Source organism: Apium graveolens, chromosome 1 (assembly GCF_009905375.1).
Source record: "Apium graveolens cultivar Ventura chromosome 1, ASM990537v1, whole genome shotgun sequence".
Classification (NCBI taxonomy): Eukaryota; Viridiplantae; Streptophyta; class Magnoliopsida; order Apiales; family Apiaceae; genus Apium; species Apium graveolens.
In genome coordinates, this window is record NC_133647.1 from 56,855,826 (window position 1) to 56,880,766 (window position 24,941).

General features: G+C 33.8%; 2 protein-coding genes across 6 annotated transcripts in view; one reads left to right on the plus strand and one right to left on the minus strand.

Moving 5' to 3' along the window:
* LOC141671929 (dol-P-Man:Man(7)GlcNAc(2)-PP-Dol alpha-1,6-mannosyltransferase-like) overlaps window positions 1-24,941 on the minus strand; it is a 236,559-nt gene that overhangs the window by 139,252 nt on the left and 72,366 nt on the right. Inside the window, exon 6 of the mRNA XM_074478418.1 lies at window positions 18,799-18,810. Within this exon, the coding sequence (XP_074334519.1) occupies window positions 18,799-18,810 (12 nt within the window). The remainder of the gene's footprint in view (window positions 1-18,798; window positions 18,811-24,941) is intronic.
* On the plus strand, window positions 189-1,595 carry LOC141719826 (uncharacterized). Of its 5 annotated transcripts, none has more exons than XR_012574169.1 (5): window positions 191-346; window positions 486-598; window positions 904-1,150; window positions 1,252-1,360; window positions 1,470-1,595. XR_012574169.1 is itself a non-coding variant. In XM_074522198.1 (4 exons), exons 1-4 carry the CDS (start codon window positions 278-280, stop codon window positions 1,303-1,305), a joined length of 483 nt encoding a protein of 160 aa, XP_074378299.1. In that variant the 5' UTR covers window positions 191-277; the 3' UTR covers window positions 1,306-1,386. The 5 variants fall into 5 exon arrangements, 2 of the variants coding, with proteins under 2 accessions (XP_074378299.1, XP_074378304.1); XR_012574170.1 differs by having other exon boundaries at window positions 193-346; window positions 1,255-1,360; XR_012574171.1 differs by lacking the exon at window positions 1,470-1,595 and having other exon boundaries at window positions 189-346; window positions 486-588; window positions 1,252-1,386.

A 24,941-nucleotide genomic window follows, 5' to 3' on the forward strand; every position in this document is an offset into this window, starting at 1 on the left:
AAGAAGACACTAATTGGCCTAAAACAACTGATTGGGTCTTTTGTGACATGTTAAATTGTTTGTTTTGTATTTGTTATGCTTTATGTTTGTATGGAACATCTTATTCTGCATTTCAACTCATTTCTATAATAATAGTTCATGCTTGACAGATAGAACAGGTAAACTGGTAAACATAAACGTTAAATGAAAATGGTTCATTTAATTTCTCTTTATTAGGTGTAGTATAGTTAGATGATATATAATTTAATTATTGTTTTAAATATATTTATTTATCTTAATGCAGGAAAACAAGGCTCAGGATGACAGTACCTATTTTCTTTCAGATTTTTTTATCTTCTATATTTGGGTATCATCACCTACTAAACTTCAAATCTTTTGTTTTAATAATATATAAACTAGCTACTACTACATAGTGTTAAAAGATTTTAGCAGTGTGTCGCAAACTTGCAATATACAATGAGTTGTGTGTTGATATATTTGTGCAGGATGACATTGAACCAGATTACATACTTTGTTGGGCTAAAACATTCAACACCAACAGTAGCTTGCGCATTGACAAACTTACTTCCGGCTGTCACTTTCCTCATGGTTGTTCCTTGTCGGTAATTACTTTATTTCTTGTTTCATCTTCTTCGCTAGCTCGGTTTAAATCCCCTTTGCCAAGAAAATTATACTGTGATTTAATTTTTTGATCCGAAACACCACACTGAGATACAAATTTCTTAGTAGCGTAGAGTACAAGGTGGTGGTTTTATCTTATCATTCGATGTGTATGTTCCAAATACGCATTTCAAAGTTTTGAATATTTTCTACTGCTTTGCAGTTGATCTATGTGACACATGTTTACATCTCCATATGATTGTACCCTTGATTATTTTGTTTATCAATTTTTGTGTTCTGTAGAATAGAGAGTGTTGCAATCAAGAGTAGAGCAGGGCAAGCGAAAGTTATAGGAACTATAATCTACGTAGGAGGTGCAATGTTGCTTTCATTCTACCATGGCTCCAAAGTTCCCATTGGAGAATCCCCAATTCACTGGAATTATGTTATACGGAATTCTCAAGATCCCTCAAACCAAAATAATCATCAAAAGTATTTGGTATTTGTAATAAGCCAGATTGCTTCAAGTAACTTTGAAGGTGTAGTGCAGGTAGTCCTTAAATCTTATATGCTTATAAGCTTATATTGTTAAATTGCTTTTCTTTAAGATATAATCTATTTGCTTATTTATCATACATGGGATGTTACAAGAAGTCAAGTGTCCTTGGCAATGAAAGATCCAATAATGTTGGCCAGTGGGAGTGATGATGGTTCAGTGAAGCTCTGGAATATCAATCAGGCAATTATATTTTTTCTCATGGTGAATGTCATCTTTAAAATTAAATGTACTGCAGTAATCTAATTACCTATTCAATGGAATAATTTGGATGTATAATAAGTTGTCTGTCTTACATGTGTTGCTATTGCAGGGAGCAAATATTGGTACCATAAAAACCAAAGTCAATGTATGCGTCCACGGATAACATATTGAAGCTTTGGGATTTATCAATGAGCACATCTTGGGTCCTTGATTGTCCTCTTCAGTCATATACAGGCCACTTGAATGTGAAGGTAATTTAACTATATCTGCCTAATTTATATGTGACATGTTTTGTGATACAACTAATATGAGGCGTCTCTTTTCTAGAACATAATTAGTCATGGTGATGTTTATTGCATGTCTTGAATACGAACAGATACATCATTAACAATTATTTTTAGACAGTGTGTCCAATGTGTGTCTGCTATGAACCTCAGGAAGCCATGAATTGCAGACTACAAGTTATATTTCCTTCTATTTGATTGGTGAAAATTTCATATATGAGTGATGTCATCATTATTAAAAAGTAAGAGCCAATCAAATATAATTAAATATATAAATATAATTAAATATATAAAATTTAGTGTTTGGTGTGTATACATGATCACGTCACGGACAAACAGTTAATATAATAATAATTTAATTATAAAGTAGTAGAAAGTACAAGGGGGTCATGACTTGAAGAAGCAGAAGGTAAGATCACTAATCAAAACCACATGCTAATATGCTATATGATAAGGGCCCTGGTGGATATAAATGCGGTGTTTCCTTTACTATGGTTTGTAGATATGTTAAGTTCTTCATATCTGATTCTTCAACCCATTTTCCACTTACCACATTGCGGTCCAGCTCCTCTTTAGCTAAGTTTAGGGAAGTTGGATTGTTAAGTAGTAATGACACGGCCCATGTTAGTGTCTCAGATATGCTTTTTGAACCAGTCATGATAATAACCTGAAATAGTTTAAAACTAATTTTATTACAGGGGACTTATGAAGGTCAGCCTGGTTGGATCGTTAGTGAATGAACCTTTTTTTAGTGCATGAAACTCTATATATTAATTTAACTCCAAAGTCAAAAGTGTTACAATAGTGATTACTAGAAACGGATTTCCTACCATTTATATAAAGCCAAAATCGATGTGGCTCTAATTTTTATCGGCTGGAGATCAGAAAAGTCAACAAGAACCTTCTGAAAAGGTTTCCAATATTTTTGTGTTTGTGTTTGTATTTATGCGTGTATTCATTCAAGTAAAGTGTATCTTCTGCTGCTGCATATTAGATTTTCTTCTAGGAGCTCATATTAAGTGGTATGCTGTCTAAAATCTGTTTGAACTATGTAAGTTCTGCATAGTGAAGAGGAAGCAGAATGTCAGACGGCATATGATTTAGCTGCTGAAGTGTATATGTCGACATTTGACCGCTCAAAACCTCCCGAGGAAGTACGTTCTACCTTTTCCACTCTTAAATCTTCAACTAGTGTTCAAACTTTACAATATTTTGTGCCATTTGATATGATAAACTGAATGTTTCATATGTTTGTACAGTTGGTGATCGCGAGGTAGATTCGTTCGATCAGAGAAGAATACATTGGGTCGGGTCATGTACTGCTTCTAACAACATTTAGAAGCTATAATTCAAACTCGAAATATTTTTACATATCAATGTATTAACAATTTGGTTTTAATAGAATATGAATTGCAAGTCATATTTGTTTTACTCATTAATGTGAGAATGATAATATTGGTTGTTATTTTGGTGTAAAAATAATTTGATTTTTTTGTATTGTGTAAGTAGTGTAATAACTAAGTATACATCACTTTTATTGTGTAAAAATTGATGTCAACAATAAAATACAAATCAGTTTTTATGAGATAAAACTGATATCTATGTGACAATATAGACATCACTTTTAAAGAAGAAAAATTGATGTCAAAAAATTTAATGTACATCGCTTTTAGATAAGCAACCGATGTCAAAGAATGACATGTTCAAGTCTAAATTGAACATAGATATCACTTTATTTGGGATAAAACTGATGTCTATATGCCAATATAGACATCACCTTTAAGTAAAGAAATTGATGTTTAATATCTGATTTTACATCACATAAATGAAAATATTCGATGTCTATGTGGAAAAAAACATAGCTCATTATATGTTTAATCTGTTATAATAGGGGTAATTTATTTATTAAATTATTTATTTCTAACATTTTTTGTAAAAAAACAATGCATGGACATCAGCTTTTTTGCCAGAAATGATGTCTAAGCCAGTATAGACATCGGGTTATGGCCGATGTCTAGAATAGACATCACCGACATCAACATCGGTTGCTAAACAGCATAGACATCGGCCAAAAACCGATGTCTAGGGACTTTTTTCTTGTAGTGACTACGGAAAGATGATATCTTACAACAGATCAGTCATCAAATTTTTTTGTGAAATATGACTTTATGTGATATACAATAATGTCAGTACTTACATCCAAGGTAAGCATTTCTCATCAACTTAAGCTTTATTGTGTAATATACAACAATGTAAGTATTTAACAGCCAAAGTTAGCATTTCTCATTAACTTATAATTATGCCATAAAAATGATTTGGATTAGACATTGAACTTTATCAAATCCGTTGGCTAATTTGACATAACCTTGTTATCGTTTTAAAATCATGGCAGAGATGGCATAGAATTTATATATATATATATAAGAAAAAAGGATACAACCCACTCAGAACTCCTGTTCAAAATAGAATTGAACCAAAAAACTTCGAATTCAGGCCACAATGGCTTCCTCCATATAAACGAATCAACCAACACCGTAAGACCTGCATACATAAAAAGCTTTAAATCAAATGATGTCAAGCATGGTTCCTGTGTGATTACCGTCTCCACCTCTATGGTCATATTGACCATTATAAACATAGATCATACCATTTTAGCATTCGTTGTTATGCAAAGATAAGTTGTTGAGAATGAGAAGCTATACATACATTATCTACTAATACTCAAAAAGGTTTTGCAAACTTTAAAAAATCTCAAACTTTATATATAGGGGAACGTCCAGGGAACATGTTTGCCCTGCACCATTTGGTTCAGTTCAACAGCAAAGATTAAACTTTCATAACCTGAAGAGTGCTTCAATTCCATGCCTAAATGTGCAGAAGAAAAAGTTCTTGCGGTGCCGAATAGGAACGTATACCAAGTATTAAGTTTATAAGCAGGTAAAATGGCTATTTGGTCATAGTCACTAGTAACTTCCAAGTGAGTCACCAAGTTAAAAAAGCTCTCAATCGCATCATAAACTTTTAATTAACTTGCAATCACATCACTAAGTTCAGAATACTTGCACCGCCGTTAAAATGTGTTGACCTTTAACGGAGACCGTTAAACTGTGTAACATCATCTTTAAATTTTCAAATTCATCACTGAATTATGTGTTAATTTTCGATTAGGTCACTTACTTGAAAAAAATTGAATATTAAAAAAATAACAAACGAAAATTTTCAATTTCATCACTGATATCAATTATAACTATTAGAAAAATTGAATTTAGAAATAAGATATTTTAAATGTTTTATCAATTCTAAATTTATTTATATTCTAATTACACAGAAAACATCAACACTATTAATGGAGGAAACAAAATTATCGGGAAAAACATGTTATCAAAATATTTGTTCACTTGTATCGATTATAGGTATATGGGTATACACGAATTTAAATTTAGTTAAAGGGTAACATTTTAGAAAAAACTAAAAAAATTAAAATATAAATTAAATGGTTATGAAAATTTAAATTTAATTAAAGTGTAGTGCAACTATTCAGAGAAAAATTAATTAAACTAAAAATTGTGATATTTTTTTAAGTATATGAAATAAATTAGTATGTTCTATTTTAAACTTAAAGAATTTGTATAATATATCCCATATTTATAGGTTACTTTATAAATACGTCCCATTTTAGTTAGCAATTATAAATAAGTCCCACAATTAAATTTTAACTCTTATATAACTCATATATATATAATTAATTAATATACATATTTTCGTCTACTTGAATGGACTTAAATGTACCCAATAATATACATATATATATTATTAAGTTAAAAAAGTCAAAAAAATTGAAAATGGGATATGTTTATAAATTATATTATAAATGAGATATATTTATAATGCGTTTTTAAAATGGGACTTAATAATGAAAAACCCTTAAATTTAATATATTTTAAAACCAAAATTAGTTGATAACCTAATTGAAAATTGAGATAAAGTTAATGATCTAATTGAAAGTTGAGATAAAGTTAATGACCAAATTGAAAATTAAGATGAACTTGAGAGTATGGCACGTCATTTTTCCGTTAGGGAATTTAACGGAACTAACGGTAATGATGAATTTGTAAGTTTTAAAATACTTCATGATTTGACTGAAAGCTTAACTTGGTGACTCAGTTGCAAGTTACTACTGACTACAGTGACCAAATAGCCATTTTAACCGTTTATAACCTGACCTACAAGGCAACAATAACTAAAATGCTTCCGTTTGCAAATTACATCTTTCCACGCGAAACACATCTCTTTTCATGCCACGCAGAATACATCTCCTTTTGTAATTAATAGTCATGGAAGATTTGATGATCTTGCTGATGCCACTCGTTCAATATTGGATCATACAGCTAGGAGATCATATAAAGAAAATATACTTATTGAGAAGAAGGGTATGGGAGGATGAGATGTACGCAGAAAGGTCGTCTCAGAAAAAACCCGTGCCCTTTGAATTTTTTTTCGGCAAGTTTGGAAATATAGTGAAAATTATAGAAAATTTGAAAGTTCACATATAATTAAAAAGTTTTATTTTTTTGATAAAATGCAAAATGGTAGATTGTATTATGTCTATGATCTTAATCACTATATTATATCCTTTTTGTATATTTGGGATCGTCGTATGTTAAATTCATGATTTAGTGGAAAACAGATGTAAGTAATAGGACAAAAAAGAGAAGGTACCAAGTAGATCCACCTGAACGCAGATGACACAACTTAGCGCCTAAAAAATGACATATAGAGGATGTTTGGTACATCGTAATTTGCCTAATATAGGTACAAAATAACCCTATTTTTAATAAGTGTATAATATAATGGAAAGTACGTAATGAATATAAGTTCGTATAAAAATATCTGAAAATTCTGAAATCAATGACGCCAATACCGTTGTTCCCACAACCACTTATCAAATCCCAGCCACTAAAATAAACCACTCTGAATCCCATTATGTCCATATTACTACCATATGACTTAATGGGATGAATTTCTTGAGATGGTCACAATCGGTGAGGATGTACGTGCGTGGGAGAGGCAAGATGGGTTACTTGACCGGTGACACTAAGGCTCCAGAGACAACTGATGCCAATTACGCTCTCTGGGATGCAAAAAACTCCATGATTATGGCTTGATTAGTAAATTCTATGATCGAAAATATTAGTGCTAACTATATGTGTTATTCAATAACAAAAGAATTATGGGAATTAGAGGTGTACGCAGGTCGGGTTGGCCGGGTTTAAGACGTTTCGGCAACACAACCCGATTAAATCGGTTTCAAAATTTTTAACCCAACCCGTAATTAATTTTGCATATAAAACCTATGTAAATGGGTTGAATGTAAATGGGTTGTTACAGTAAAATATAATGTTGATGGCAGTGTCGAAAGATACAAAACGAGTCTGGTGGCAAAAGGCTTTACTCAAACTTATAGCACCGATTATCAAGAGACCTTCGCACCTGTTGTTAAGTTGAAATCAGTACGCATCTTACTTTCTCTGGCAGTTCAAAATGATTGGCCCTTATATCAACTTGACATAAAAAATGCATTTCTGAATGGGAAATTAGAAGAAGTGGTGTTCATGGAGTTACCTCCTGGTTTTGAAAGAAAATATGGATATGCAAAAGTATGTAGGCTGAAAAATTTATATACAACGTAAAGCAATCCTCACGAACCTGGTTTGGAGGAGGTTGTAAAACGACATGGCTATAAGCTGAGCCAGGTAGATGATAGCATGTTCTACAAACACTCGAAGAGTGGAAAAAAACAATTATAATCGTGTATGTTGATGCTATAAATTTTGACAAGAGATGATTACACAAAACTCCAAAATATTAAAGGTCCGCTAGCAAAAGAATTAGAAGTAAAAGACCTTGGAAACCTCAAATATTTCCTTGGTATGGAATTTGCACATTCTAAAAATGGGCTTTTCTCACAGCGCAAGTATGTTTTGGATCTTTTACATGAAACTGGTCTACTCGGATGCAAACCTGCTGAAACACCTATGGAAGCCAATGTGAAGCTTCACCCTGCAACCTTAGAAGAGCAAATGAACAAAAAGCAGTTTCAACGACTTGTGGGAGAACTAATATGTTTTTCTGACACTCGACCGTATATTGAATTTGCAGTTAGTGTTGTAAGTCAATTTATGCATAATCCTGGAGTACAACATTTTGATGCTGTCAAGAAGGTGCTTCGGTACTTAAAATGTACACCAGGAAAGGGATTGTTGTTTAGTAAATGAGTTTCTTGGAATAGAAGTTTACACCGATGCTGATTGGGCAGGAGTGTTACTGATAGAAGATCAACTTCGGGATATTGTACTTTTGTAGGAGGAAACTTAGTAACTTGGCGCAGCAGAAAGCAGAGCGTGGTGGCACGAAGTAGCTGAAGCTGATTCAGCGCAGTTGCACTTGGCATTTGTGAGATTTTGTGGATTAAAAGACTTCTGGAAGAGCTAAGGATGAGAACAAAATTACCAATGAAGGCATATTGTGACAACAAATCAGCAATTTTGATAGCTCATAATCCAATTCTCCATGAGAGGACCAAACTTATAGAAATCTAAGCCAACATGCTCTTAAATGCAGTCCACTCCTCATCCACTACCTTTACCATTTACATCCTTTTTTTATAAAAGAGAAGCCGGAGAATGGACTAGTCTGTATGCCGTATGTTCCCACTAGAGTCCGGATTGCTGAAACTCTCACCAAAACATTACCAAGAAAATAATTTGAGAACTTAATTGGCGAGCTATCCATGAAAGACATCTTCACTCCAGCTTGGGGGGATGGGGGAGGAGTGTAGAAAATATGAATCAAATCAGAAATGATTGGGAAGTTACTGTACAGCAGCTGTAATATTTGTTTCCTAATATAGAGACAACGTTCCCTGATTCTTAGGGATTGTTCTTAGTTGATTCTTAGGAATTAGTATTATATTAGAATAACTAACATGCCTGTATATGCCTACTTATCTCCCTATTATATGAATACATAAGTGAGTTGAACTTAAGTTGATGGAAACCCAGGGACTAATAGCCTAAAAACTAAAATAGAACTCTTCAACCACATACACAACTTATAAATTATATAAAGACATTCAAATGATGTTATAATGAATAAAATCCGAAACAATAATAATTACTCAGCCTCATTCAAGTACTCATAACTGATTTGGCAGTAGTTTAAAATTGTGTATTAGTCTAGTTAAAGGCTATATAGCTTTAAGTTATAAAAACCATATGTGCACTTTGGTAATGAGTCGGACAGTCGGTTGTAACGACAATTCATACAAGCGTCGTTAGCTTTTTAAACTAAACATGTTCAATAAGTTTTGAGTTGAAAAAATAAACCACTTGAGTTTGACAACCTGGAGCTGTACCCATCATATTAGATATTGCATGACCTAGGGAACTTGGGGAAAAGATGAATTAATTAGCTAGAAGAACATGTAGCAACTGACATTAGAAATATGTAAAACACAAACCTATGGAGAACAAGGCAGCTCCAACGCAGTACCTGAATGCTTTTCAGAATGAAATTGACTTGATCTGTAATAAATATGAGGATCATCTTTCTAGCAAGAAAAACTAAATAAAATAGGAATGGCTCTTGGAATAGGTATATACACTAGGTGGCTATCTTCACTATTACAAGCATGATCCAAGAAACCGGAGATCAAATGCGTTGATAATCAACTTGATGCTAGTCAAGAATCCATGCAAGCAACATTTGATATTTTTAACGATTAAACGTCAATGTGAAAAAACAAATAGGACTGACAGCAACAACAGTAAAACAGGAGGCTGGGAAGGAATAACTAGGGACAAGTAAATATGTACAAGAATTGGTTAAAATAGTGGAAATAACTGATCTCATCAGAGAGACAGTAAAACAAATTAAACTTCAGAATTATCAAATATTCAAATCTAATTAAAATATGATAACAATGTCTCAATATATAGAAGTGTAACCCTCTATGACACGAAGTTGATTCCAATAAGTATTTAGATCCCTAACAAATAAATAACATAATCTAGACATTAGAAATAGATATTACATATATTTACATCATAAAAAAAAATTAACAGCTACTTTAACTAATTTTCTTCTCTGCATCATTCTTCCCTGGAAGTTTCATTGACATCTTCAAGAAGGGACTTGGATCAGTAACATCCCCTTATACAATTTCTACATCATCAACGTGTGTCTTTTCGCGTCTTGAAATAACGGAAACATTAAATTGAGGAGAAAAAAGCTTCTCATTATCAACATTTATATCTAAATTCAGTGAAGATTACTTTTGATGATATACGGAGTTGCCAATTACAATTTTTCCAACATATGGCTTCACGGTATGTATAGGGGATGTGAGCTTAATGTACAAACCATCAAATAGAGTAATTAATCCATCTTGGCCATTTCAGATCAATCATATCATTCTTCACGTTCCTTTGCTGTCCAATAGAATAACCTCAAAGAGCAGAAGTAATACATCAAGTTGAAATTTTCAAATTCCAAGTTCTTAGGGATCTTATTAAGAAAACATGTTACTACGTTGTGGCATGGTCCAAACTATAAAATCCTAAACGTATGAAGCCTTTGGGTTTGTGCTCAGAGGTCAGTTTTCCACATTAACAAGGCTTGATGAATATTTATCATAAGTTGGTTGTTCGTAACGAGGAAAGGTTTCGTTTCTTGGCTGGAAGGTGTAGAGAAGTTGTGCTATTAGTGTGACATAAATTTTATAGAATAGACGGCGAAAGGGTTTAAAGGTGGGGATAAAAATTATCTCCGAGGAAAATGGGTAGAAATATAAATAAATTCTCAGATTAATTGCACACTAATAAATTTAAAATCTGAATAATATTCTATTATTACATCTCCTTCTATAAAAGCAAAACCTTATCTTACATAATAAGAAACTAATCCTAATAATTATCTAGATCCTTAATACTCCCCATCTCAAAGTGAATGAGTCACTTCTTCGTGCACACTTAAAGACATGCAAAACAGGTACTTGTATAGAATACCTATTTTCAAAACTTTTGTTTTGTACAAATCTGCAAGCCTTGGAATGCGTGCACAATGAAATGGCTCATTCATTTTGGAAACGAAGTGAGCATATAACTCTTAGCAAGATCATTCATTTCTGAAATAAAGAGAGTATATTACTCTTATCATATATCTAAATTTCTTGCAAATAGTCATCATATATCTATATTTCCTGCTCCGTATTAATTATGTGAACTATTGCACAAAAAGAAAACTAGTCTACTTCAATTTAAGATATAAGAACATTTTGCAGAATTAATTACTACAACTAGCTCCTAAACCCGTGCAAGGTACGAGAATTCTTATCTATTAAATTTTAAATATTTTAATATTTATTAAATATATATTTTATAAATATTTATAACTGAAAAATATGAGTATATTTATAAAAAATATGTAAGAACGTGTAATATTCAAAGTGATTGTAGTATAAAGGAAAACATTATTTTAATTTTCTTTATCGAACATTATACTCTTTAAAATAAATGATTTGAATTAACTACGCAATAAGAATTGATCCAAATCATTGAAGTAGAGCATGATTATTATTAATGATGGTAGCTAAACATTTCATACCGATATGTTTTTAGTTTTTAACGGTAATGAAAATTTTAAAATTATCGTGAAATGAGCGATGGTCGTTATGTGTGTTGTTTTAGAGTTTTTTTATCTTCTCACCATGTTCAAATATCAGTGGTATTAATTACTTCCCCATGCAATTCATGGGCATAGTCGACGTCACATATTATGTGCTTACGGGGTATAGATTAATTCTAAATTATTTATTCATAAATATGATTTTATGTTCATAATTTTTAACTAATTATCGATTCATAGGGAATAATCCTCTGCTCTTATTATAAGATCGTAAATGGATATACATATATTTTGGTAAAGAGAAAAATCTTTTTCTTTAAATATTTTTGTCTCAAATCTATTTCTTTACGACCTCCTTTCATAGATGACTAAAAAAAGTACTGAGTTATTTGTGTACCGGCCTATCCCCTTATCATTTTGCTCCTGTTGGGATTAACATGATTATTTTATTGTTTTGTAAGACATATATAAATTATACTCAATTTTAATGGTAAAAAAGTAATCAACCAAATTACCAAGATAATGAAAATGGAGGGTAATCAGTTGACTTGTGAATTACAGATGTGTTGCAAATTTGTGAAGGGTTTGGTTCAGTCGGTTTGTATGTGGTTTAAAAAATATTAAAACCAAACCGCAACCATATTATCGGATCGGTTTTTATTCGATCTAGTTATTAATTGGTCCGGGTTTACTCATTCCTAGAACAATCACAAACATGTACAATAAAATCTCGATGAATGAATACATTCGGGAATGTAATTTTTTTTATTCACCGAGATTATTAATTTATTTGATGAGTTTATTTATTTATCGAATGTTCATCTATCGATACTGTATATTTTATGCTTATGAATATTCTACATTATTTTTTTATAAAATTAGTATAAAGAGGCTAACATGGTTCGATGGTTACAGAGAAAAATATATTTTTAAAATTACTATGATTAGAAGATCATGCTTCGGTTCGTTGATTAGAATAAGTTAGCTATGTTACACAAGAAATTTGGGTTTAAAACGAAATTTTTTATTAAAGTTGTCTATGAACTCTAAATTTAATTATAAATAGAAAGTTGTACAATTAAAATATATATACTCTTGTTGTTTTGCCCTAGTATAAAGCTAGTATATATAAATGAGTTAATTAATCAAGCCTCAAATCGTTATATTTTATAGATATATCAAAATAAATATAGAGTAAGACACAGTGTAAATAAATAACCTCTACCTCAACACTTAATGTTATCAAGAGTTTCACAAATGTGTCTCTAGCTTAAGTGGTTGATATGTTAAATTTAAAAAGAGTTGACTTGGGTTCGATTCATATCCATAACAACAATTTTTAACATTTAATAAAATACAGGGTTAAAATAGTAATTATGAATAAAATGTTTCCCCAGAAACTTGAATAAGTTAATTAGTCAAGCCTCAAATCGTTATATTTTATAGATATATTAAAATAAATATTAAATTAAATATAGAGTAAGACACGGTGTAAATAAATAACCTCTACCTCAACACTTAATGTTATCAAGAGTTTCACAAATGTGTCTGTAGCTCAAGTGGTTAATATGCTAAATTTACAAATAATTGACTTGGATTCGATTCTCATCCAAAACAATAATTTTTAATATTTAATAAAATACAAGGGTCAAATAGTAATTATGAATAAAATATTTCGCCAAAAACTTGATGTTATAATATTATATATATAATAGATGTTTCCAAATAGTAATATAAAATAATTAATGCATAATTTAATTATTTTTCCTCTGTACTAATGATGTGAACCTTGCACAAAAAGGTAATCTAGTGTACTTCAAGCCAAGATTTAAGGCCATTTTGTAGAATTGATCACTACAATATACTCTGTTTGAGTGACACTATGTTTTCTCATTTTGTTTGACATCTCTTAAAACAAATGACGTCTTCCTATATTGTATTCTCCAAAGAAACTTAAACCAACTATATATTCCATATTTACAATCAATTTGAAATTTTGATACAAAAAAATACAGGTGCCTATTTAATGTAGAATTAAGTTTCCTCCAGTAAAGCACATTCTGTTTCAAGTTTACTTTATGAAGATAAGTTGTAAAATTATTGCTGAGCTCCTGTTAAACCCTACATTTCTAAAACAACGGGCTTTTGAGTTATACTACCTCAAAGATAGAAAATTATCTTCGCACAGAAGTGTATGTTAAATCTCTTAATAGCAGGTTGCACATATCGGATATTAAGAGGTAGCAAGTCTTTGAATTGGACTTGGGTTAGGAGACTTGGTGGGCAAATCTCAGAATTAGAATGGATTTTGGAGTCCTAAGAGGTAGCAAGCTGATTCCTTATCCCACTAGGTTCCTTGGAGGACAATCTACAAGGATTTATTTCTCTACTAGGATTCATCTTATCAGCTGACTTATCCCTTATTAATTAATTATGAAATTAATTAATATTCAGGGTTTTGGGCCTTCTTTGTTCCATCAGGCCTGATCTGGTCCATCAGGCCTGATCAATGTGTTAACCTTTTTGGTCTGAATGTCATACATCTTCTTATTGGGCTTATAGTCCAAATCATGTGTAATTAACGCAACATTAACTACGTAATCAGGATTTATTTATTCCCTATTATTTGCCCCTCAACTTTTGGGAAACACTGGCTTGGTTTCGCAGAAGTTAAGTTTACTTGTTTCCTTACAGGGTATCATTTTTTCGTAAAGTGTGGAGCGACCTACACATTTGCAATGATTTGTTTTTATCCCTATTATTTAGGAATTATCTTAATTTTTAGAAATTTTTCCCTTAATTCTGGGATTTTTCCTTAATTTTCAGGATTTTTCCCTTAATTCCGGGATCTGGATTTTTCCCTCAATTCTGGAATTTATCCTTAATTTTCAGGAATTTTTCCCTTAATTATGGGATTTTTCCTTAATTTTCAGGAATTTTTCCCTTAATTCTAGGATTTTCCTTATTTTTAAGGAATTTTTCCCTTAATTCTAGGATTTTTCCCTTAATTTTCCGGATTTATTCCTTATTTTCTGAAAATATTTACATTTTTAGGAAAATATTTTAAGGAATTTCCTTTATTTATTATTTTTTTCCAGGATTGTTCTTCCCTCTTTTTCTTTTTTCTTTCTTTCTTCTTCTTTTCTCTTTTTTTATGCCTGGTTCGACCAGGAATCCTGGTCGAATTAGCCATCAAAATGCCTTGGTCGACAGGGTTTCGAGCAGGATCCATTCGAGCTCATTCCTGGCCGAAGTTCGACCAGGATTTTATACTATATATATATTTTATTTTATTTTCAGGAATATTTCGGTCAGGATCACTGTTTTTGACCGAATTAGCTTCCTTAGTTTGCCCTAATCGAGACCACTTCGACTCAAGAACTTCGACCAGCATTTCTACATAATTTCTGGTCGAATAGGGTCAAATTTTGGTCGAATTATCCCTCTTTTTCTGCCTTGGTCGCAGTCATTTCGACCTAAATTATTCAACCAAGAACATAGTACTAGTTCTGGTCGAATTAGGTCAGAAAACTTTTTGTCCCTATTTCCCTGGGCTCTTTATCTTGGTCCATCCTTCTTGGGCCTATTTCAACAGGCCCCCTTTTTTCTGGGCTTTGTTTTTGGGCCAACCTTAACTTCAATTACCTGGGTCTTTTTTTGGGCTTGTATTAAATCTGAACTGGGCTTATCCTTTGGGTTTTAACTTGGGCCCATTGTTTCAACTGGGCTTTTCTTCCTTTTATATTTTCTTTAAAAAGTTTAAGTTTGGGCCCTGAGCTGGGCTTGCTTTATCCCTAGGCCCAATAAGATTTGGGCTGGGCCTCCTTTTACATCCCAAATTCCAGATTTTTCTGGATTTTTTCAGAATGTTCTCAAATATATATGTTTAATCAAAATTCTTCCAACATTTTCTAGAACCTTCCTGATTTTTCCATTATTTGGACCCAAATAGGCTTTTTCAGGCCCAACTTTGCCCTACCAGGGGCTATATAAGAGTGAGGTGTGGGGGGTGTGATTTCACATTTCTCATTTCCACTCTCCACAACTTCTTACTCTCTTCTCAACTTTCTACTCTCCTCTCAACACTCTCCAGCCTTCAAAACCATTTCGTCCTTCTTCCAAGCTTTCAAGCCTTCCTCATTCTCCATTAATGGCGGACAAAGGTGCTGAGAAAGCGGTCAATATTGCCTCGGCTTCAAAATGAGGTAAGGATGTCGAGATCCGCTTTTCTTACATGTCTTTGATTGATATGATTAATACTAGGGGGGACGAATATCCCTCCACCGCTCATCTCGACTCTTTTAATCATTGCAACACTTGGCACAATATAGATTATGATAAGGTAAATGCACATTATAACGTTCATCCTCCCCTTAGGCTAGTTCCAGTTTCTGGTGGCGACCGTACTTGCCACTGGAAACCCGATACTCTTTTTGTTTACACAGATGCCCTTGATGCTGGGCTTAGGTTTCCTTTTCATCCCTTCATTCCTCACCTTCTAGCTGATTTACAAATAAACCCATGCAAGCTTCCTCCAAATGCTTGGACAAACATTCTATGTTTTATGGTTTGTTGTTTTAGGGGAGGTAATGTACCTCCCCATGGTCTTCGGGACCGCACCCCTGCAAGTCTCTCATGTCATGAAGTTCTACGTGATCAGTGCTACCTCCTCTTATAACATGATTTTGGGAAGGCCCACCATCACCAAGCTCCGGGCCATCCCATCAACAATTCACTTGAAGCTAAAGTTTCCCACCCCGGGAGGCATCGGAGAACTCAGAGGGGACCGGGGCATATCTGGAAGATGCTACAGGCAAGCCCTGGTCATGGCCGAAACTGACCCGGAGAACAGGAAGAAGGCAATGGCCTTATCCAAAGGCCAAAGCCGCAAGAAGCATCGCGAATATTTCAGCAAAAGGCCAAAGTTAGACGTCAACATGATAGAGGATTCGGGGCACAGCGTAACCAACGCCGATGCCCGGATACAGAAGTTTGTTAAGGAAGTGCTCCGCCCAGGAACCTACAAGCTAAGCTATCTCAGCGGGACCGAAGTCCTAAATACTTGGCACGGAGCTCTCCTAAGGAAATTCTACCAATAAAGGTAAGGCGCACATTGTAGGAATTTACGGATGAGTGGAAGCTTGAAATAATATTTATTCCGTAAAATCCATATACCGCACATATAGAAAAATGTATAAAAAGGAAAAACTGAGGAATCGTAACCATACCTTGTGAATCGAAGCTTTATAAAAATGGAGTGCTAGCAGTTGCTCCTCAGTGTGTGAAGCACTCTACTGGTATCCACCAAGAATGATCCTCTTCGATGAACCTGTTATAAAACCGAGCTTTTATAAATATGGAGTTTTTGGGAGAGAGAGAGATGAAGAAGATGGAGGCTAGGGTTTTCACAAAACCAAAATTGTGTAAATAGAATGAGCCATCTCATTTTATTTATAGGGCTCTCCTAGGGTTATAAAATATATCTTTATATATATATATATATTAACCCCCACATTTTATCTTTATAAAATTCTTTAATAATAATTAAAACTATTTTAATCATTATATCTTTTTCTAAACTATTTAGAAAATAATTCTCTCTCTCATTATTTCATCAAAGAAAATATTCTTTTATGGTGTGACCATGTAGGTTCAATATTATTCCGGTAGTAGAAATAAATAATAATAAACTTTTATTAATCATTTATATGAATACTAAAATTCACTAAATATAATTAACTGATTAATAATATTTATTCTACATCGTGAGTGATGCTTCTCAACATATCGCGACTATCCGGATAATGTAAATTCACTGCTTAGAATACCAAGAACCTGTCAGTGACTAGTTAACGTACAATGAATTCCTTCTACCCTTATAATATCCCGATTAAATACAAGGCATGAATCTTGTGTCAGGCCTATCAAATTTAATCATATGATTTCTTATTCATAATGCAAAGTTCATATTAATGCAAATTAGAAACTCCTTTCTAGTTTCATACACTCTGGCCAGAGATTCCAGAACTCGCATACTAAGAATAACATAGGATATTCTCTTCCTATACTGGAAGGGGTAGATCCTCTGTTGACGTTAACTATCTCTGTACACAAATCCCTATGCCCAGAATAGACCTAATGGATGTCCTTGAGACAAAGGACTAAACCAAAGCACAGTTCATTATATACAAGATAACTTTAACGATCTCAAGTCTAAGGACACTTGTACAACTATCACTCAGTGAACCACTATTGACATGTGAGTAATCTCCATTAGTTGTTCAACTTATCGAGTCATGTTCAGTGAACTTAGTCCCTAATAAGCACCTACATACTAGCTATAGTGTCACCACACAAATGCCTATGAGAACAGACATCCTCCTGAAGAGAGCAAACATAGTATGTACCAATCTTTGCGGATCCACTAACATCCGATTAGTTATCCTATAATCAGGAACTATTTAAGTCTAGAGGTGTCGTCTTCTAGATCTCACTATTATAATCTCATTATAATTCTAGAAGCTTTACTCTAAACTAAGGAACATCTTATTTAATATACTTTAAATAGATAAAGCCCATAATAAAACAAAATAAGTCTTTTATTAATTTCAATGAAATCATATAGAAATACAAGAAAGTTCTTCCTAACTCATCATACATGATTGGATTTAGGAAAAACACTTTCACACATTCCGGAATCACCTCTACTTTTATACTATGTCAGCTTGATGTAAACTCTCATCGTACACCCCAGAATGTAATTTTTGCTTTATTTTGATTTAATTGAAAAACTTCGCTTCGAGCACCCCATAGCTCAAGATAATCTTACTGTCATTTGATTACTGTCGCCATATTATTAGAAAAATTTTATTCAGTTTGTTAGGTCACACACACACTGTAGAGGGGGTGAATACAGTGTAAAGTACAATCAAATTGAACTTTTATAACTTAAGTAACAGAAAACAAACTTTATTGAAATAATAAACTCTGTTACAGTATTGAACTGTTACCTCTCAGTGATGAACAAATATCACGAGAGCTGCTAGGGTTACAACTAAAAATCTTCTCGAATATGATAACACTTATAGCGTAAACCCTATGTCTGTGTTTATATACTACACAGTTACAAGATAATCGCTAATTGATATGGAATATAATTCTGCTTCCTAAAATATATCAATCAAATATCTTTTCTTCCAAGTATTCTATTCTTCATAGAATTCCTTCTTCATGCATATCTCTTCTTATGTTTATCTCGATCTTCTTTCCTTTAATCAGCTGATGTCCTTATCTGAACATCCTTCAGTACTTAAGTTCTGATATCCATCTTCTGATGATTATCTCTTGATAATATAAGTACTGATATCCTTAAGTCCTGACTTTCAGTAAGTATTGATTTATCCTGTTTAAGTAAGATCTGAAAACTAAACATAAATCATATTAGCCATGACATTATCATATATATCTAACAATCTCCCCCAACTTGTAAATTAGCATAATATACAAGTTTAACAGATATTTGATGATGTCAAAAATATTAAGTACAAATGCATGAGAATTAGACTAGATAACTACAACTTACAGTCCTTAAAGCTTTACCAATGTTTAACTTCTGATAACAGCTTCAGTCTGTACAAATATCAGAATTTAATCAGTTGTAGATCTTGACTTGGCTTCATCTTCTGATCTCTCTGATGTCAGGAGTTGTTCTGAGATAGTTCTTCAACAAACATCTCTCAGCATATCTAAGTTCATCAATCATTCTCCTTTTAGCATCTTTAAGCTCTGCAGTATCTTCACCAATTTGAAAGATTGCAGCCCTGAGATCATTAATCTTAGCTTTTCTTATATCCTGATCCAGTCTGATCAAATAAGCTTTATCAGACTCAAGATTGAATTCCACAGCCCTGTAACCCAGAAAGGTAGTTATAATCTTAGCAGTGTTGGGCTTCATTTCAACTATATCACCCTTGTGATCTCTGTACTTTGGAACATATGTGCTGTCAGACTTAATAGAATAAAGCCTTTTCTGTCTCTGAATCTGATCCTTTAAATAGTTTGCAGCACTTCCTGTCAATCTGTTATTCACTTGAAGTAAGAATAGTACATGCTCCAATTCTTAAAATACTTCAATGGAATGACATTTTGCCTTATATGATAAACCCTACCATCTGTCATGAAGTACAACAAGATGTGTTCTTTCAAGTAGGTATGGTAAACCATTTGTACAGATTCCAGTTGATTCAATCTCTCAGGAGTTGCTCCAATACCTGGTTCACTCAAGGAAGTTGGATCATTGGTAGTGTTCTGTATTCTTCTTTCATCAGCACTTCCCAATCCAGTTTTATCTCTTGCTTCCTTTCCAGTAACTACTCTTGCTTCAAAACCACTTGCAGCAGTCTTCAAAGGTTGAGTCTATTTTGCCTTAGTGAATCCTGGTAGGAGTTTCTTTGATTTATCTTCTGATATCAAGTTAACTTGAGCTAAGTCAGAGGTTACTTGCTTCTTCGAAATATCAGAACTTACTGTCTCTTGATTCTGAACAACTTGAGCCATGTCAGAGGTTGTCTTAAGAACTTTTCTTGAAGTCAGAGCAAGATCAGCATCTTCATCAGTAATTTCTTCATTCTCAGGAGGCACATAAACCTTGATAGGTTCACCAACCTTTTCTTTACCCTTGGATCTTGGATCTATCTGCGGTTGTGATTTAGCCAATGTTGCTTCAGTATTTGTCCTTTCTTTTATCACAATGCCTTTGAGTTTTGGAAGTATCTTTTTACCAGAAGCTTCAGATTTAGACTTGACTTTTTCTGTTTTAAGTCTGGCTTCTTCTTCCATTAAACTCTCCAAGTCCATTCCTGGATTTTCCTGAAGAAATAACTGTCTTGACATTTCTTCATCAAGATCTAAAAGTTCATCAGAACTTATCCTTTTACCAGTAGCAGAACTAATTCTTTTCCCAGTATCAGAACTTGTCCTGTGACTTGTGATTTCAGCTTTTCTTGATGAGAAACCTCTACCATGACTATGACCTCTACCCATTCCAGAGTTTCCTTGGTCATCCTTTTCTTCATCCTTCCCCTTCAGTGTCTTATCAGTCTTGCATTTGGACTTAATTACTTTCTCCCCCTTTTTGGCATCAGCAGGTAATAGAAGAGAGACAAGCGATTCCAAGGAGGTTTGGATTTCATTAAGTTGAGATTGCTGAGAAGCTTGATTTTTCAGAATATCATCAATCTGAGCTAGTTGTTTCTCTTGAGTCTTCTCAATATAAGCAACTCGGTCAAAGGTAGGTTGGAAGAATTTTTTCTTGTCAATTTTCTGAATTTGTTCCTGTTTGATGAATTCTTCCTGAATCTTGTGTAGCTCTGCATGAGTAGTTGAATGGAGACCTTGTAGATGTTTAGTACTCAATGCAGTGACTCTAAGCTATATTTTGAAATCATCAGTATTTAACATCTCATCAGCTTTTGTCAAGTGCTCAGCCAGATTCTTTGCAGATGGAACACAAGTAATTGAGTTCCATTCCTTAGTCCACTCCTGACCAGCAGGAGTTTCACCCCAAGGCACTGGTGCTTCTCTTATAACAAACTTCTTAACAAGTTCAGATTTAAGAACAGTTTGTTGAGGGGCATGTCCTGAAGGACCTGCTTCATCAGCATCTGCATTTGGAGCAGCATCACCAGTATCTCCAGCATTTGCAGCATCAGAACTTACAAAATCAGTATCTTCTGATAAAACAACAGTATGAGTAGCAATGGAGGCTTCAGCAGCATCCTCTAATTGATGATCTGGTTCCAAGTTCTGATCAATAGCCATATCCTGATGCTCACTTATATTCTGATCATCAGCATCTAGATGCAGAGAAGATGTAGTAGATAATTCTGAAGTTTGAGCAGCATCAGTAACATGTGTTGTTGATGGATTAGTTGCTGTTGGAGCTTCTAAGTAAAGAGTGTCAGGCACAACCAGGTTCTGAATATCAATATCAGCACTTGTGCTTGGGTCAACAGGAAATACAGACTTTTGAACAGGAGACACAGATGGTGTGTTGGCCTTTTCAGTAACAGCTTCCTGAGTTGGAGTTGATGAAGAAGTAGTGGCCTTAGCAGATTCTGGTTCTTGTGAGATCAGAGATTCCTGATCTCCTTCCTTAGCTGCTGCTTCCTCATCATCTGAAACTGGCCTTTTTGCCCTATGTTTCTTGTATCTCTTTGAAGATATGGATTCCTTGGGAGTTTCATCAACAGTCATTCTTCTAAGCCTTTTGAGAAGCTTAGATCACCCAATTCCGAAATCCTTATGAGAAGTCACTTTCTCAGCTTCTTTTACAATAGGTTCTGATGTAGGAACCTGTTCCTCACTATCAGACTCATCTCTCAAAGCAATCCTCCTTCTCTTCTGAGGTGTTTGAGAAACATTCTTTCTCCTCTTTGGCTTGGAGGATGAGGGCCTCACAGTAGGTCCTGAGGATGAAGGTTGGGCTGTCTGTGAAGTTGAGAGATATGACTTGAGATATGTCCTGAGTGTAGGTTGAGTAGTATGAGTAGTATGTTCTGATGAGTGTTGTGGTGTTGGGGAGGTGGTTGGTTGGACATTAGGATAAACAGATCTATAGGTATCAGGATCAACATTTACCAAGATTTGTTTTACAGACTGAGGAATCTGTAAAGGTCTAACCACCTTTTTCTTAACATCAGCATTTACCAAATCAGTAAAGGCTCGTTGTGCAATTTTGAAAGATGGGGTGAAGTCAGTGGTAGGTTGGGGGTCATCAGCACAACAATGGTTATAAATAAGCTGACAAAAACCTATCACAGCATTTGCAAAATCACAATGAGTTTGGTTAATGATAGCATACCCGATGTGCTGACTCATGATAGGGATAACATCAAAGTTTGAACACTTATTCCCAAAAGCTTTAGTGATACAGTCAAAGAAGAAGCTCCACTCCTTTCTGAGATGAGCCCGTTTTAACTGCCCAAGCTTTGCCAAACTCTGCTCATACCCCAAACTAGCCATAAACTCTTTAAGAGCTGATTCCTCTGGGATTGAATAAGTACATCCTTCTGGTAGATGTAGGGCCTGGCGAATTGTACCAGGAGTTACCCCATATGTAGAATCACCCACTTCGAAAACAATACTAGGAGTACCATTTTGACCACCATTATCAAAGTTTAAGAGTGCCTGTTAGGTGTTTGATAAAATGTATGTATGAAAAACCAACGTCAGGAGTAGAAAGAGAGTAAAAGCAAATAGAGAGATAAAGTATAAAAGTGAATAAAAGATTAAAAAATCCTCTCTCTGTCTTACTTATACTTTGAAAAAAAAATGTTACCGTTGGACACCTGTCAGACATGCAGTAATAACGAATAGTTAATGGGCACGGGAAAACAATAATCATTACTTACCCACTTGCAGTTATTCAAGGAAAAACCGTTCTACTTACCCAGTAATTCCATTAATCAAGGTAAATCAGTTTTAATTCAAAATTGAAATTGTTCCCACTTATTCAATTATTTTTCACTGCAACACCAATATTCTGAAAAAAAATTCGAGTGAGAATGACCAAAATAAATCAAGGATTCAAGTACTAATAACGTAAAATCAGAACTTAATTTACATTTGTTAGGTCATCAGAACATGAATATTTATCAGGATTTATCAATGCAGTTCAGAACATCTCAGAGACAAAAACTTGCAAAAAAAAGAAATTTCATTAATATATTAAGAGAATACATTCATGAAATTTAAATTACATCAGAACTTTTACAATTTTGTCCTAAGCTGCTAAACCTAACATCAACAGCCTTAGTCCTAGCTCAAGAAGCAGGGCAAGTCTGATGATGAAGAAAAACAAGAAGAAGAAAATAAATCATTTCTTTTTCCTACTCTCGACAAACAGAATAGCGAGTCGTATGGTTCGCTCTTGCTGGCGGAGAGCTTCCAGCCTTTCCTCCTCCAATCGCTCCAGATGGCGATGGTAGTCCATGTAGAAGAACAGGAGGTGGGTGAGTACCTCCTGGGCAACTGAGTCCTATATCTCATCAGGAATGGCAGTGACGTGCCATTCCTGCTGTCATGCTTCACAGCTCAGCTCCATGTTAAATGTTTCATAGTTCAAAAACATATTGTAATTGACCATGGTGTTTTTGATATAAAGATTATGAAGGTGAGTTTGTGATAAAAGATTTGATGTGAAGGCTGATGTGAAGTGGTTGTTTATATAGGCAAGAGAATGCCAGGAGATGCAAAGAAATTTAATGCTGACAGGTAGAATTAATTCTACCTCGTCTCCCCAGACTTGGAAAAAGAAAAACAATCATTGGAAAGGTAAAACATGGTTTAATGTGCACAAGTAGCAAGTAAAAAAAATGACTGTGCATGTACGAGTACCACTATCCCTAAATATAGTGACTGGTAATCTTCCACTTCAACATATTCTCATTTAAACTGAGACTGTTTTTAAATTTTATCCATAAATAAGTCAAGTAAAGAATCATAATTTAATATCAGAACTTAGACATATATCAGAACTTAACGGTCATCAGAACATGATTTCTTAACTCGAAAAATGAATGCCTATCTTAGTAAGTCCTCACACAAATTCTGATATTGATTCTTCAGAACTTAATCATCAGAACATGCAATCAGAACTTGTCCTCAGAATTTGTGCAATGTGACACAATAACTGTTCATCTAAAACAACATAGATCACCACAATAATTTTCATCATTCATATGGAGTGTTTAGTGTGTGCATTAAGCTAAATATCAGATAAAGAGTAAAGTCTGATTCACTTCAGTATATCTTAGAAATAAGGCATAACTAAAACTTTAATAAAAACCTGTCATTATTCTGAAACCTACTATTGAATGAGTTCATGCTTGAGTCCACCTCAACTATTTTGTGCTAATTTTGTGCATCTTTTTAAATTCCATTTTACAGTGGCTTCTCACTGTAAGTGAGTCACGACTGCTTATCAGAATTTATGCTATTATCAGAGTATTTCTCCAGTAATCATAGAGTGTGAAAAGTCACCAAGAAAATATTTTGCTTTTCTGATGTATATTTACTTAATACCAGCAATGCACTTGGGTCGTTCCTTCCACATTTGTACTCTAGATCTCAAAGGAGTACCTGAATTTTAATCCTTGATTCTTTTTCTTTTTCTTTTGATAAGTGAGGTTTATCAGCACTTAGTACATCCAAATAGATTTACTAGCATCAGAACTCAATAGATGAGAAACAATATTCTAGTTTGTGACAGTAATAAGATAGACAAAGTAAACTCAACTAAGCTCAATATCAGAATTTGCTTGTGTCAATGGATTTCCACAGAAATAATTACTTCTAACATGGGGTCCCTTGTTTATTGAAGACTACTAGGACAACATCTAGCACAAGTATCCTCATAGGATAGAATAGTTACATAAACAGACATATCATTTTCAGAGTTTAGAAAGTTACATCAGACAACAGTCAGTATTTAAGCAAATTTTCAATTAAGCACAGAATACACAAAGAGAGTAAATTCTGTAAATACTGATCATAAAGTCTGATGCATCAGAACAAAAACTAAGCAGATTTAGAGAAAGAACCTGAAACCATTC